Genomic DNA, 16,313 nt, shown 5'->3' on the forward strand with positions numbered 1-16,313 from the left:
TGGAAGATGGTGATGGGCAATGGGGATCTGTTTCTGAAAAGCAGGTATTTTAAAGCTATTTTATTTTTCATTACCATTAATGACTGAAAAAAAAAAGCAAGATTTAAAGCAGAAAACACACAACAAAAACCAAAAAACAATGAAAAAACAAACATCATCAACAGCAACAAAAAAACCCAAAAAACAAAAACTTGCAACTTAAATTTTTCAGGGGGGAAAAAATGCTTTATAGCATATATGAAAAGACTTAAAGAGAACACTTATTTTGACACACCATTCCTTCAAACAGCTGGGTGCTTTAAAGTTATCTCCCCAATCCCTTTCTACTGCTTTACAAGTACCTCTCTCAAATAATGAGACAAACAGCTCTCTTTTTTGAGTATGTACTTTTTATAAAGGGCATCATATTCACACTGAGTGTCATTCAAGGGGTTTCACCAAAACCAAAAAGAAGTTCAATGATAAAACCGCAGCAGAGGATTGGGGAAAGAATGCAGAAGTTCACAGCCAGAGAACTAACCTGCAAGCTGTTCTTATAAGGTCTTGGGCACTTGAAATCAAACCCACGAGCCCATGTCCAGAGGCTATGAGGGAGCCATGTGGGAGGCTACCTGCAAGAGAGCAGAGCCTATCTCCCCTCGAGGGGTCTAAACTGTAACTCGCGTTCCAACTGCTCTGCTGTCAGGGTGCCCTGGATGGCTTCGCAGCCTGGGTTGAATACCGAGTAGGCGCTCTTCTCTCCCTCTTTCCTCTCTTCGGGGCCTCGTGTCCCGACATACATCCAGTAGAACAAGGAGAGGACAAAATAGGCCAGGCCAAATTCCAGTTCCACAAACAATCCCAGCAAGACCAACCAGAGAAGAACCTTCAAGAAAGTGATGTTGATCAGGAAAGACTGGTCCTGTGGTGAAGGCAGAGGAATGGCTTCGTTCCGTGGTGGCTGTGACGTGCTGCTCCCCGGCTGAGCCACTTCCTAGGTCACACAAACAAACAGAAGTAAGAATAAAGGGTAATGGGGCTCAAAGGATAAAAACCAATCTGGAAAGACAGCTCTCATTGCTCTGGGAAGGCCTCCGGCTCATTGATTTCTATTTTCTTGCTCTGCTCCCTAAAACAATCATCTCCAAAGAGCTCACGTGCCCTGTTCTAACTGAATCAAAACTGATCTGCACTTAGTGAGCTGTGACCTGATAAAATCCTTACAGCATTCAGGTGGATTCCCATTCATGGGAGTCATTTCCTCAGATCAGTCTGCTGCTAACAAGAGCTAATTTGTGCCCCATAGAGAAACTCCCCAGTAAGTGATAATGCAGCAGCTACACCTAGTGCTTCACACACAGAGTCAATGCTTATTGACTGGATTAGATGAGCTACAGTTTTGTGAGTGGCATGAGTCTAAAATGAGGACTACATGAAACCAGAAACAAAAATCCCTTTCACTTCTTAAAAACAAATCACCATTATAGCCACAACCTTTCCATCCCAGGACTGTCTTACACACCACCAAGCCCAGGCAGTGTCTCCTAACTGGACTCCTTACCTCCTCCCCGCCTGGACTCTCCAAAACATCCTATGTATAGCTGCTAAATGAACTTCCTAAAACACCCCCCCCCCAACCTTCTGTTCACAAACCTTCAACAAATTTTACTGCCTACAGGTTAAAATGTAAACTTCTTGGGCTGGAATGCATGCAAGGCCTTCCATTTATTCAACAGATAGAAATGCCAGTACACAGGCCCCTGGGTTGGGTGCGAATGGGAGATACAGATATTCAGATAGCTTTAGGGAGGCTTGATCTCTAGTCCAGTATTTTCCAAAATTTTTTGGGTATGATCCATAATAAGAAATACATTTTGTACTGTGACCCCACATATATATGTGTGTGTGTGTGTATGTATATATATGTATGTATGTATGTATGTATGTATATATGAAAAAGTTTCACAAATCAACAAATACCTTCACCACACATGAAATTCTCACCTTCCATTCCACTTTTTTAACATTTGTTTTTAACAGAGGACTAGATCCTCTAAACTGATTTCACCACCCACTAACGGGTCACAACGTACGGTCTGTAAAACAATGATCTAAAAAATTAACTGTACGATACAATCCACAATCCACTGCTCTACTCCAGTTCAACAGGATTTACTACCCAAAGACACTGCCCCCCCCCCCCCCTTGTATCCTGCTCTGCTTCCTCTCCATTCTCAGCTCTGTGCCTTCCTTCCAGGCCAGCATGACTGGTGAACTGTGTATGCTTGACCTCTGCAGCTATCAAGGAGGGATTCCCCCTCTGCCTCCCAGAGCACTTACTGCCTCTTTGTCTCATTGAGCACCAAACTATATGCTCATTAAGTGTTGTGTTTTTAAGCTTATGTATTTATTTTGAGAGTGCAAGTGGGGGAGTGGCAGAGAGAGAGAGAGAGAGAGAGAGAGAGAGAGAATGAATCCCAAGCAGGCCCCACACTGCCAGCAGAGCCCAATGCAGGGCTCGAATTCATGAACCGTGAGCTTGTGACCTAAGCCGAAGTCAGACACTTAACCGACTGAGCCACCCAGCCACCCCAAGTGTTTTTCTTTTAATACAGTTCACATGTGTCCTTAGATTGCTACCAGGAGGCCAATGGACTACCATTTATCTTTTAGTGTCTCCAGAGCCAAAGAGAGCACCCCACACGTAGGTTCTCAATACAAAGCATAACTTTTAGTTCATTTCTTCAATTATATCCCCATTCCTCCCATGATAATTTAAAACGGGACCACAAATATTATCTGGTCTTGATAAAAAATATAGGTCATCTGATTTACATTACATTCTGTTTTGTTGCAACCTTCTTTTCTAGTGTTAAGGTTGTAATTATTACCTTTTCTATTAGACTGGAAAAGTCCTTAACATGCCATCAGCAACACACCCTCTCCTGACACACACACGTTTGTTAAGTAAATAAATGTCCCTTTCAGATTTGACCAGTGTGCACAATAGAGAAATCACTGAAAGTCTCAGCAGGGAACTAATATAATCTGATTTATATTTAAGACTACTCTGGCTGACAGGTAGAGAATGGGCTACAAGGCTAGAAGCAGGGAAATTGTGAGTAGCTCACGCAGGAGGCTCAGTGAGAGAGAAGGGCCAGGCATAACTAGGGTGGTGACACAGAAGTCAGAGAGAAATGACTGACTGAAGAATGCAGAATACATTTTGAATGTGTACAACTTGAAATTTACTGTAAACTGAATTTATCATTGAAGGAGTAAAAAAAGAATAATGCTTATGGCCACGATTTCTGGCACACCTTTGAGACACCCCATCTCCCATAATCAGGAGATAAGCACTGTTAATCCCAATTTACTGATAGGGAAACACTGAGATGTTAAGTAACTCCCCTAGAGTCACACAGCTAGTGATAGAGAGGAGACTGGTGTAGGATCCCAGCACAGCCTCCCTCCAAAGCTCTTTGTACTTAATTAGGGGCCTTTATGAGGAATGGTAAAGGGAAGGGTTAGAGAGCTAGGAGATGGGGGGACGGGTCAAACCAACTGGCAAAGGGAACAAACAAGAGGAGAGATATAGAAATTCCTCTACCTCCTTTGGCATTTGCTTTAGGACCAACGTGGCTTCTGCTATAAAAGCTGTGTATGGAAGTGTTTGTGGTCGTCACCGCACATAGAGGCATAGTTTAGGGCAAATATTTCCATTTCTCAAATACCAAGCTGCTTACCACCTCAGGGCCTTTGCACCTATGGTTCCTTTTGAGAGGAATGCCCCCTTCCCCTCACATGACCTGGATGGTTCCCTCCTCTCCTACAAATCTCAGCAAAAATGTGACCACATGTGCCCTTGTCCTTGTCCTGGGTTTCTCGAAGAGTGGCTTCTTCTTATGAAACGCCATTTCCTCAGGGAGGTCCTCCCTGCCTACCCAATTTAAAGTAGCACTCTGGGGGTGCCTGGGTGGCGGAGTCGGTTAAGCGTCCGACTTCAGCCAGGTCACGATCTCGCGGTCCGTGAGTTCGAGCCCCGCGTCAGGCTCTGGGCTGATGGCTCAGAGCCTGGAGCCTGTTTCCGATTCTGTGGCTCCCTCTCTCTCTGCCCCTCCCCCATTCATGCTCTGTCTCTCTCTGTCCCAAAAAAAAAAAAAAAAAAAAAAAAAAAACGTTGAAAAAAAAAATAAAGTAGCACTCTGCACCTCTCACCCCCAGTTCACTATCATAGCATCCGGTTCTTCCCCCCTTTCATAGCATTCATCATTCAGCTTTGTTTATCATCTGCTGCCCCAAATGCAAGTTCTGTGAGAACAGGGCTTCATCTGCCTTTATCCCACTGTTTCCCAGATTCGGGACAGTAGCTGGAACAGACTGGGCACAGGATATAATTTTGCTGAATAAATGAATGAATGATGGCAAGGAAAGGGAAGAAATTAGAAGGTGATTCCTGGGTTTGAGAGAGTGATGCAAAGGCTGTGTTTAGCCAGGTGACTCCAAAGGAGAGCATTTGAGCAGTGGGTCAGTCTAAGCCAAGGCTGGAGGGGCAGAGTCACAGGATGAGAGAAGATACCTTGGGGCTAGAAGGTGCTGGGGACTGCTGCAGCGTATGCCTGGGCAGGGAGACAGGGGGCTTCTGTGGGGTTGAAAAAAGTCACAAGCATTTTGGTCCCAATGTGGAACAAGCTTGTCACAGAAAGAAATGTTTGATCTTGGGGACTGCTTTCTTCAAGCTGAATTCGAGAGTGGAGGAAGGAGGATATGGATGCTTCCTTATCAATGACAACCAAGAAGCAATTACAAATAGAAGGCTAGAGAAATTTCTGACAGCCACTGTGTGTCTCCAAAATGATTAAGAGAGATGGATTGTAAATTGGGAGAAAGAAAAAAACAATTTAATGAGAATTTTCACACCAGAGCAAACCCACGAATGATAACTGAGCCAATGAAAATAAGCTTAAGACAGAGTCCCTTATGAAAAACAGAGTAATTAATAAGAACAACTGGAGATCCAGCATTTCCTGTCATCCTTTTGTCGGGACATCAGCTTTTAGGTTTTTAATAATGGAAACTTTCTCCAAGTTCAGCTTCTCTGGGTCCAATTCAATGATCTCATACTCCTTTGGAAATGAGACACACAGGCAAAAACTCATTGTGTGGGCTAGACATTGTTTTTTAACTGTGGAGAGGAAAAAGGGTAAGGGAAGTAGATTCTAAAATCTTAACCAATTGTGCTCAGTGAGTTCTAATCAACAATGAAGTTATCCTGAGATAAACCGCATGCAAGGAAATAGATTTTCTGAACCCTGCTGCACTCTCTTTCTGCAAGTCTGATGGAACCCTGCGTGGTATGGAGAATAGTATCTAATCAAAACTGAGTAACCATAAGTTCTCCTTGGTTTAAAAAAATTGCCTAAAACCAGATGTTGTGCAATAATAAATGAACTAAGAGAAATAATTTTAAGAGGAGTAAGATACATTTCTGCTCCAATACATTTTCATTTTCAAAAGGAATTTTTTGGCTCCTATTACACTTTTGAGATAGGAAGGCTTTGTCACAGACTGTCTCAAGGCACCTATTTTCCCTCCATGTTGTGTCCTGTATTCCAACATAGGTAATCTAATCTCACACACAGGGCACCTTGCCACTCTACTCCTGAGTGGAAACGAAATGAAAATACAAGATGTGAAATGAAAATACCAAGTTCATCTGAACATTAAGAGAATACTAAAGAATCAAAGGGTGGAAAGGCTATCATACTAATCTAAATAATGCTTTCACCTGAAAATTCACCAGAGAACTTGAGTAAGTTTCCCTAGTTAATAGAGGTGCACAAGCATCTGCGGCCTCTGGCAGTTACACAAACCACACTTTTGCACGTTTGTATTCAAATGCTATTTCTAAAGCACAGGCTTTCTGGGCTACTGGCTGCATGTGTCCCAGGTGCGAAATGAAAGGAAGCCTTCATTACTGCCACTTTTTAGCAGTATCTAATTAGACCTTTACCCTCCATCAGCGGAGGGCTGCAAATGAAAGCGGTGGTGGAGAAGTTCCCGGAGGCTACAGGGCATCACAATAACTCAACTCGCTGTGAGTAACTCAAGGGCAGAGGTGTTTTCTTCCAGGACCCTAGACCATCGCTTCCCGACCGGAATCAGGATCTGCGTGGGTCGCGGGCTGGAAAGAAAATGTCAAAGCGAAGGATCAGTGCAGACACGTGTGGCCCGAGATGCCAGGCTCCGGCCCTCAACAGTCGGGAGGCGCCGGCAGCCCCGCCCCGCCAGCGAAGGTGGGAACCAGAGGAGGGGACTGGACTCCCGCTCCTTCGCGTGGTGGGCGGGGACGGCTCCTCGGTGGGGGCGTGGCCTGAAGGCCGCCACGCGGTGGGCGGGCAGTGGGTGTGGCCTCAGCCGGATTTTACTGGGTGGACACGACAGCGTCCCTGAAGCTAGGTCCCGGGGGGCGAGGCCTTCCTCTCACCTGAGCGAGGCTGGGCTGGGCCCGGATATTCGCGGGCCTCGGTTTCCACACCAGGAACCGTTTTAGCCAGCCTGGAGCTGCCTTTGGAGTCGCAGCTGCTTCCGCCTTCTTCCCTGAGGTTTGTGCACTCCGGCTCGAAGTGTTGGGTTCGGCCACCAGCCCGGCCCGTTTCCTGGCCTCTCGGAACTCGGCTAACCGCTGTTCCATGGCGCGCGCCTCGCTCCCCGCGCGCCCTGGAGCGCGCACCCGCCGGCCGGGCTCCTGCCCTCCGCTTTGCCCGGCGCCTGGCCGCAGTGCGCCTGCGTAGCGGCGGCTCTGTGCCGCGCGTGCGTGCTGGGGGCCAGGGACTCCGCGAGTACCAGTGTTTGTGACGTTCGTTGGGCTGAATGTACAGCTAATAATGCCCTCTAAACGCTAGTGGACGGAGTGTCAACCTCTGAGGGCAAATGGCTAAGCATCCAAAGCATAGGGGCGCCTAGCTGGCCTAGTCGGAAGAGCATGCGACTCTTGATCTCAGGGTTAGAGTTCAAGACCCACCTTGAGTTAGAGATTACTTAAATAAAAACTTTAAAAAAAATTTTTTTAAAGCATAAAGACTGTTCCATTGGCCCCCTCTCTTCCGCGGGCTCTTCCGAGGAAAGTTCTCCAAGTGCTCCATCTCACTTCGGGGATCTAAAGGGAACATCCCTTTAGCAGTTAGGCGCTAGTATTGCAGTCCAGTTTCAAAAGGTGGTCCCAGGGCATTAGAGAAGGCCCATCATATCTGGGAGTTCTGGTGCCAAAAGGAACACAGTATAGTCTCCCCTTTTCCTTTTGATACGCAGATCTTAGCACTTGGAGGTGACTCACCTCTCGCATAGCAGACAGGCAGGCCATACAGATCATTGTCACTGCTTTTACCACAATGCAAACTACCTCTCGATGTGTCTAGATAGGTCAGAGACTTAAGAAAAAAACACTTTTATCAGTGTGCAACTTAAAATACACAAATCTTAAGTGTGGGGCTCAATAGGTTTGTAATTATGAATACACCTCTGTAAGTATTGTACTATCTAGAAAAAGAACGTTTCTAGTACACTGAGGAGCCCCTTATCCCCTCTCCCAATCACTATTCACCCAAAAGACTCAGGTGTCTGTTAGATTTTTAAAGCTCTAAGCATCTAGCGAAGTGCCACTCACATAATTGAGACTCAAGTATTTCTTGGGTCTTGCTGAGTTTTTGAGTCAAGAAACTAGATGAAGTAGAATGGAGTCTCATTGATTTAACAAATATTTATCAAGACCGTGCTGTATGTCAGGTGTTGTGTCTGGCACTAGAGATGCTGGGATGAATGAAATACATCCGTTTTATTAGCACTTACTTACATTCTAAATAGACAAATGCGTAACTACATATTTATATTTAATGTAATGTCAGATACTGACTAGTGCTATGAAGAAAAATAAAGTAAGGAATAGAGATGGTGGGACTATTTACAGCTGATGACCAGGGAAGACTTCTCTGAGGAATTGCCATTCCCACAGAGACCTAAGTGAAATGAGTGAGGCATGCAGGTATCTGGAAAAGAATGTTTCAGTGATAGGAAACAGCAAGTGCGAAGGTTCTGAGACCTTACGTGTACGCTTGACTTGCTCATAGAACATCAGGGAGGCCAGTGTAACCAGTGCAGAGGGAAGAAAATAGTAGAAAATAAATACTCACAGATATCCAGATGTGAGGCCCTATAGGCCAACGTGAATACTTTGTATTGCATTCTGAGTGTGATGGTAGTGACTGGAAGATTTTGAATAGGAGACGACATGACATGACATTTTTAAAGGAGTACACAGGCTGCTTCAGATGGGGTCCTGGAAGAGTGCAAGGGTAGAAGAAGGAAAACCAGTTAGGAGCACAGTAGGACAAGAGAGACTGGCTGTTTGGGCTACAGTAGTGGTAATGGGGGTGGTCAGATTCTGAATATATTTTGAAGAGCTGAGCCACGTAATGTGTGGATTGATTGGATGTGGAATGTGCAAAAAAGGAATCAAGCATGATAGATTTCTGCCATTCTCTCTCCCTCCTGACCACATACCCTGAGCAACCAAGGGAATGGTGCTGGGACCCTCTACTGAAATGAGGGGAGACTAGGAAGGGAGGAGTATGGGATGAACATGGAGAGCTTTGTTTTTGATGTGCCAAGATGCTTGTTTGAGATGCTTGTTGGATATCCATTGTAGGCAATTGGATGGTGAAAATGAGTTCAGAGAAAAGTCAGGACTGGAGAAACATATTGGGAATCATCCACATGTATGATATTTAAAGCCATAAAACTAGAAGAGATCAAATAGAAGGTGAATGTGGATAAGGAGGAAAGATATTGGAGGACTGAGCCCTGAATAGAGATGGTTTGTAAGACAGAAAAGAATGGGGTCATTATAACACAATGACCTTTGATAGAGAAACCACAGAGAAAATTTCTTGCCCATTTTGGTGTCTGGAGTAGGTCTGCTTCTCTCGAGAGACTGGAGGTTCTTTTATTGATTGTGTTTCCCACTTGATAATCACTCTGAGACCTTAGAGCTATATTTATGGTCTACTTCTAGTGGGTATTTACACTTAAGGCATGTAATTTGTGGGCTCTTGTAATCAGGGTCCCTGGCAGGAAAAATAACACTTCCAAACAGATTAAGTAGGGAGAGTTTCATGAAGGAGTTATTACAAAGGTGTGACATGATTAAGGGAGCCAGTTGGGGATGGTTCACAGGAAGTGTTACCAGCCTCTGGGCTTCAAGCAACAAGAGGACACAGTGGTCATCAGACCCCTTGAGACCTGTACTATAGGAAAAGCCCAAGAAAGGGGAGCCCTTCAAGGAGGACAGACCAGGTAGGGAAGGAGGGAAAAAGGATCAGAGGGAGCAAATGGAGACTATCCAGCCAAGTACTAATGCCATTCCAGGCCCATCTTGCTTTGGTAACCTGATTTTCCCTTTGCCTTGTCTTCTGATTTATTATACGTTGATTTTGTCTCAGAACTTTGTAAACCTCTTTAAATCCTTTTCTGGAAAAGGTCGATAGAATGAAAAGTTATGGTGAAAGAGATGAAGAACAATTCCTGCTGCATTAATAACTTATATTTTCTTTTTGGATAAGATTATAAAGGAAGTCAATAAGAAAGGTCCCAAAGTGTGCTTAATGTGTGAATTTAATTTTTATTATAAAATAGTTTGTACATAATAAATTTAGTGTATATGTATGTGTACACACACACACACACACACACACACACACACACACACCTGGGGCCAATTGGTATATTTATACATATATATCATATTTGTACATTAAAAGGAATAAAATATTCACATGCCCTGTGATATATTAAGTCTTTGGCCTCAATACTTCATTTTTTGCATCTGTGCCATAAAAGGCAGAGTATACTTTCCCATTCCTTGACTTTGAACTCAGCCACACAGGTTGCTTTGGCCAATAGAATAATGGCAACATTATGCAAGCAGAGGCTTGAAGCATCTTTGTCTTATTGAATGCACCCTCTTAATACTCTGTACTGCCATGAGTTGAACTTGTAACGGCTAGCCAGCTGGTCTAAGAATAATGAGAGTCAGGTGGATATATAGTCACCCAGCTGACATACAGACCTGCAGTTTAAAGCTGAGGTGCCCAGCTGAGCCCAACCTCAAATAGCTGACCCTAGCTTACCCCAAGAGGTATAAAAAAATAAATGCTTATTTTATGTCACAGAAATTTTGTGGGTTTTATTACACAGAAAAAGCTACTCAAGAATAAGAACATTTCTCTGTGTGCTTGTGGTCCATTCCTGACTCCTTCCCACCTCTTCAATCTACTAACGTAGTGAGTTACATTAATAGATTTTTTGTTAAAACATCCTACATTCCTGGAATAACCAAAACTCAGTCACTTTATAAAATACAAAATTCAAAGCTAGATTCAGTTTAGTAATTTTTAAAGGACTTTTGCATCCGTGTTCATTAATGAGATTATTTTCTGTAGTTTTCTTTTCATGTACTATATTTGAAAGGTTTTGGTTTTAGGATTATACTAGCTTTATAAAATAAGCTGAAGGGTGGCTCCATCTTCTCCCCCACTCCCATTTTCTAGAACAGTTTGAATAAAATAGGAATTAACCTATTTCTTGAAGGTTTGGTAGGACTTTGTAGTAAAAGAAACACCAGAAAACTGGTGTTTCCTTAATCAAGTAAATAAATGTAAGCTACAGTTAAATGGACTAGTCAACACAGCCTTACCAAAAAAGTGTTAAGAAATGGATCGACATTGGTCTGTCCTGTCTGATGTTTTTGGGAGTGGCCTGGATGAAAATTTTAAAAGGCATTTTATCATAATTTCAGGTGACAAAAATTTAGTAGAGAAGATCTATAATTATGTCTGTAGAGAAAACTGAAATAAATTTGATCCAATTTTTCATGTTGAAAATATTGTGGAGATGCTTAGAGGGAACTCCACCTCCTTCTAGATTTGCATTTGTGTTTTTATGTCTTTGTTTTTGTTTCTTAGTCATCTGCTTGAGACCAGTTTGTTTCAATAGGATTCATAGCTTTTCCCTGACCACAGACTGGAGGGGAGGGGGGCGTGTGTTGTGGGTGCTTCAGCTGCTACAGTCGATCCTGTTGTCATAGTGAGAAAGGATCCCCCCCATGTTCTATGCTCTTTCAGGTCCTATCCCTGTAGGTACTGCATGTTGGGTTCTTAGCACTATGCTTTATATGACAAGCCATAGCATATTCAGAGCAGAGTGACCTGGATAATGATCTTTCTAGAGCAGGTTTCTCAGCCTTGGTTCTTTAGACCTTTGGGCCAGATAATTCTTTGTTGTGGGGGCTGTCCTGTGCCTTGTAGCACCCTTATCAACATCCTAGGCCACAGCACATTGCTGCCAGTAATGCTCCCTACTAGTTTTAACAGCCAAAAATGTCTCCAGACAGTGTCACATGTACCCTGGGAGTCAAATTTGCCCCAGGTTGAGAATGACTAGTTTAGAGACCATATTGTAGTAAGAGTGGTAAGGACAGTGGGTGATTTGGGCCAGAGAAGAGGAGTCATAGTGAAAATATACCAGTTATTTTTAGAAACTATTAAAAGAGATATTGGGGGGGGGGGAGGGGAATCATTCTACGGGGCTCCAAAAGGCAGAATTGAGGCCAACGGTCAGAAATTACAAGGTAATATATGGTGCACCTGGGTGGCCCAGTCAGTTGAGCCTCTCTTAGTTTCAGCTTAGGTCATGATCCCAGGGTCATGAGATCAAGCCCCACGTTGGACTCCACACTGAGCAGGGAGCCTGCCTAAAATTCTGTCTCTCTCTCTCTCTCTTCCCTGCTCGTGTGCTCTCTCTCTTTCCCAAATAAAAGAAAAAAAGAAAAGAAAAGAAATTACAAGGTAATATATATGGAAGCTTTAAAAAATTAAAGGATTTTTCAGCAACTGACTTATTTCCAGTGACAGCATGGCGTCCTCAGAGCAGTGAGCTCTCCCCAGTACTAGCAGTATTCAGTCAGAAGGTGACCACTATCTCTCAGGAATGTTGTAGAGGGGCTTTCTGAACTGGAGAGATTTGGTTAGCCTAAATGGAAATACTTTGGGGCATCAGGCTAAGAATATGTCATATAAGGTGTTGGTACCACTGGGGCAGAACTCACTATGGCTGCACCTGCTGATGGCTTATTTCTATAAGCACCTGCGGGCTTTCTCTGGCTGCATGAATGTGTTCAACTAGTGCATGAGGCACACTGGCAGCAGTTGGAGGGTATTCCCACCACCCCTCAAAGAGCCTTCAACCAACTGGGGGTGGGAGTTAGTAGATAAATACCCCAGCTCCCTCATTCCTTTTTTTCTCCCCCCTCACTCCTCATGGGTTATGACTCTGAGGTACCTTCCACAGAGTCTCCCAGGGATCTTCAGAAGAAAGGAGCCTCAGTTGCCCACAGCAGTACCTGCTCATTAAAGCATCCTATATCACTTTTCTTCCCTTTCCTGTCTCACTTTCCTGCTGTCCAGTCAGTGCTCTCGGGACTCACTTCCTCAGTAAACTTCTTCCATTCAAATCATTATCTTAAGATCTTCTTCCAAGAGAATCTAAGGCAAGACCACACTGCAAGACCTAAGCAAGGCAGAAAGGGAAGTAAACCAGAAGGCTAGTTGGTAGTTCACATTTACTAGACCCCTGTCTTGAAGTTTAAAGCAAGCAAAACAGGGATTTTGACTAGCACAGTCCAAGGAGAATATTTGAAGATGGGAATAAAGAAGTTAAAAAAGAGGAAGAGAAGGCCACAGTGCTTCAACTAAAGCAGCCTGGGCCAGCTTCTGGGAAGATGGGTTGGCTTACGTGTTATGTTGAGCCCCGTGGAGAACAGGATCCAGTCATTCTATGATTCAATCCTCCAAGGACTTTAGAGACCAATTAGTCAGCAAGTGTTGACTAAAAACTTGTTATAGGCCAGGCCCTGTGCCAGGCTTTGAGGATGCAGAGAGGTATAAAATACAGTCCCAGCCTTTAGGAGTTTAAGGTCTAGTTGAGGAGGCAGACTCATTAAAAGACAACTATACATGAAGGTCTGGGAGAGCAGAGGAGGGTCACTAACTCAGGCTGGGGAGAAGTATGACTTCCTTAGATTTAAATATGGGGAAACTGAGGCCAGCAAAGGCAAACTGATGAGGTATAATCCCTGGGCATTGCTGTAGACAATACATATTTCTGGCGATAGTTTCTTTCTTTATAGAACTACCTTTTGCATTTGCATTGGAAAATGTTGCCGCATGACCCCCTTGACCCGCCCCCCCCCCCCCCCGCCACTTCTTCTTGGCTTAGTGGTCACAACTGCTTTTGCTTGACAGCTACTGCTGGTTTGAGCTTTGCCTTTTTTGTCCCCTACCCAATTTATAGGGATCCTGTGTTCCTAAAGAGCCCAGCATTCTCTGCAGTTTTTCCCAGTCAGTTCTGCCCAATCCCATTATCTGAAGCTTCCTCATTACCTCCTTCAGCCCGTCTTTAAATCCCTTTAGCTCCCAAATCTCAGGTTTTGACAGTTTCCCTGCCCACCTGACTTGCCCTGCATTATTCTATTTTGAGTCCTTTTGTGCTTAGCTCTGATGCCCAGAGAAATGCCTCCGGGGTTTGTAGGACAGATGATCAGACAAAGCCCACAGAATTATAGCAAAGATAATCTATATGTAAATCCCATCCCCAAACTCTTCTTAAAATGATCTCTCAGTATTTGGAGAAGAACATTTTGCAAGTTGAGGATGCACAAAATGCCATAGGTGTTGTGTTTTAGGTAAGCTTGTTCCTCCCTAGTTATATATGGGAATAAACTTGGGAGGAAGGCAAGCTTTTGCCCTTTTAAGTCCTTTGAGAGGTGCCTGGGTGACTCAGTTGGTTGAGTGTCTGACTCTTGGTTTCAGCTCAGGTCATGATCCCAGGGTCATGGGAACGAGCCCTGCATCAGGCTCTGCACTGAGCATGGAGCCTGCTTGGGATTCTTTTCCTCTACCCCTCTCCCTCCCTCCCTCTCTCCCTCTTAAAAAAAAAAAAAAAAAAAAGTCCTTTGAAGAAGTGGGCTGCTTTGCTAAAATATATGCACAAGTGCCCAGAATGGTGTATATCCTAATTCTTGACAAGAATAGCTGCTCCTGCATTTCTCTCTAGCCATTGACCTTCCAGAGTCTTGCCTGAACATGGGGGTTAGGGGTCCAAATGGACCCATCTTTCATCCTAATAGCATTAGCTGCTGCTAAGGCTTGGAGGGAAAGCTGGCCCCTTCTGCGTGACTTAGCAGCAGGAACACTGCCAGGGCGCCTGACTCTGCCTGGTTGTCGCCTGCTCAGCTCTTAGTCATTTCCATGCTCTGCACCCTGGGGAGCCATTATTGCTCCTGTAGTAAGGTGGACATGATGGAGGTGAAGTGAGGCAATTCTTACCCAACATCCGGCCTCCTTCCAACTTGTGTGTTACTTTTCTAGACTCGTATCCTACAGAAAGGAGATTTTCTATCTAAATTCTTCCTGAAACAAACAAATAAACAATCACACTTTTTTTTTTTAACCTTGAGGACCAGTTGAGTAATTCACTATCAACAACGAATACTTGTTGCGCTCCAATAATAGTTGATCTTTGTGGAGTGATTTCTGTGTGCCAGGTACTCTGCTATACCCTGAAAATCATTATGCTTTTTAATTTTTCTCAACAACTCTTCAGGAGTGCACCTGGACAGAGATGAAGTGATTTGATGTCATACAGCAAGCAACGAGCAGGGCCAGGATTCGAACCTGAGTCTGACTCCAGAGCCCAGGAATCCACTTATTCTGCCTTCTCCTCTGTGCAAACCACTTTCAAGGTTCTATGAATACAAACAGGTATACATTTTGATCCCTGGCCTTCAGAAACCTTACAGACATGCTGAGAAGATGAAACGAGAACATGAAATGCTAAATAATGCCCAGCACCATCTGCTAAGTGTTCTGCCCATGGAACAGACAGGCAGGAACTTATCGGGCAGAGGAGAAGATCTGTGAGGCCAGGGTGGTCTAAAAGGCTCCATGGAGGAGCATGGCATTTGACTGGCCTCGACAGACAGAGAGAACTTAGGTAAGCTGACAGGAGGAAATCAACTAAGGTACAGAGGACTTCGAACACATGGGTTCAAGTCCCAGCTCTGACATTATCTGTACAATCCAAGGAAAGTCCTTATCCTCTACTGCCCCATTTCCTTTACTATAAAGAGAAAGGCTCAAAAGGTGACATGGAATAGTGGGGAGAGCAGAAGTTTGGAACCAGAAGAAGCCTCAGAGAGGTGGGGAGGGAGGGGGTAGTGATTTAAGGGGGCCAGGATGTTGACAGAATTCTCTCTTGACAAGTAGTTGTTCTCTGAGTAATCACTATGATAATCCATTGAGTGGTAAAAGTCAAACAAACAAAAAACCCTAGCTTCTAACTTTTATTTTGCCTTAAGCAAGGCAAATTGTCCCTCTGTTTCTTTATCTATAAATGGAGGGATGATACCTCACAGGAGGGTATCGGGATGAGCTGAGCTGATGGAGGGTGCCTGGAAGTACCTGAATCATTGTAGATGCTTAGTCAACATAGACAGCTAAGAGAGTAGGAAACCAGCATGTCCATACCCAATGGGTAACCAAAGGCCTGGGAAGAAACAGAGGGAAGAAAAGAACATCTTCCTAAGCCAGACATAATGGAATGCATGTGGAGAATTGGTATGTTGGTAGGTTTTTAGACCAAGGAAGATACTATTCATCTGAGATGGTTGAATTCAGATTGTTTCCATGTCAAAAAACTGACATATCGCTTCTGTTTCTGTCTTCTTCCCTGACTCCTATCACCCTCCAGAGCTTGTTTGAACTAAAATAAACCTCTTCCATTACCTTAATAGGCTTGGGTTAAATGTACTCAAGTGACCTCACTTTGAGGTTGGTTTGAGGTGGTATTGATAGGCCTGTCAATCAGCCAGCCTCCCACAGTCTATTTGTAGGAACCATTGGGCATTCCTGTCCACCTCACAAAAAATCTGGCTGGCCAGGATACTGGAATGAGCCCCTTTATGAATCTGGGATTTCCATTAGGAAGTTAATAATAGGGGAAACCATATAATAATAGGGGAAACCATGTGGCACTTATCATTGGCTTTCAGTCTCCTTCCTTGCCAGGAGCTGCTCAAGACATGGAGAGATTGCACAGTGAGCGATTCTCTGATTGGAGTTTTTATCACATCACCACACCCTCTTTTTTTCTCCCCCCCCAGCACACACAAAACCCACTCCCAAGCTCAAGCCTCATTACTCCCTGCTGCCCCTTAAAACCCT

At 44.1% G+C, this 16,313-nt stretch overlaps 1 protein-coding gene and 1 long non-coding RNA gene across 2 annotated transcripts; one reads left to right on the plus strand and one right to left on the minus strand.

Annotated features, from left to right (window-relative positions):
• Positions 1–369: 369 nt before the first annotated feature.
• On the minus strand, positions 370–6,798 carry SAYSD1 (SAYSVFN motif domain containing 1). Its single transcript, XM_015538879.2, has 2 exons — positions 6,467–6,798; positions 370–973 (listed from the first exon to the last, which is right to left on the minus strand). The coding sequence occupies exons 1-2, from the start codon at positions 6,671–6,673 to the stop codon at positions 629–631; spliced, it is 552 nt and encodes a 183-aa protein (XP_015394365.2). The 5' UTR covers positions 6,674–6,798; the 3' UTR covers positions 370–628.
• LOC122238622 lies at positions 6,338–15,880 on the plus strand. The gene is made up of 2 exons (XR_006217623.1): positions 6,338–6,584; positions 14,695–15,880. It is a non-coding gene; the product is annotated as an uncharacterized LOC122238622 (long non-coding RNA).
• The last annotated feature ends 433 nt before the right edge of the window (positions 15,881–16,313 follow it).

Source organism: Panthera tigris, chromosome B2 (assembly GCF_018350195.1).
Source record: "Panthera tigris isolate Pti1 chromosome B2, P.tigris_Pti1_mat1.1, whole genome shotgun sequence".
Lineage (NCBI taxonomy): Eukaryota > Metazoa > Chordata > Mammalia > Carnivora > Felidae > Panthera > Panthera tigris.

Excerpts from the sequence above, each read along its gene's own strand:
- SAYSD1 (XM_015538879.2), bottom strand. The coding sequence starts at position 6,673 with ATGGAACAGCGGTTAGCCGAGTTCCGAGAGGCCAGGAAACGGGCCGGG. Across the intron at positions 974-6,466 it reads CCCAGCCCAGCCTCGCTCAG|GAAGTGGCTCAGCCGGGGAG; the intron begins GTGAGAGGAAGG and ends TGTGTGACCTAG.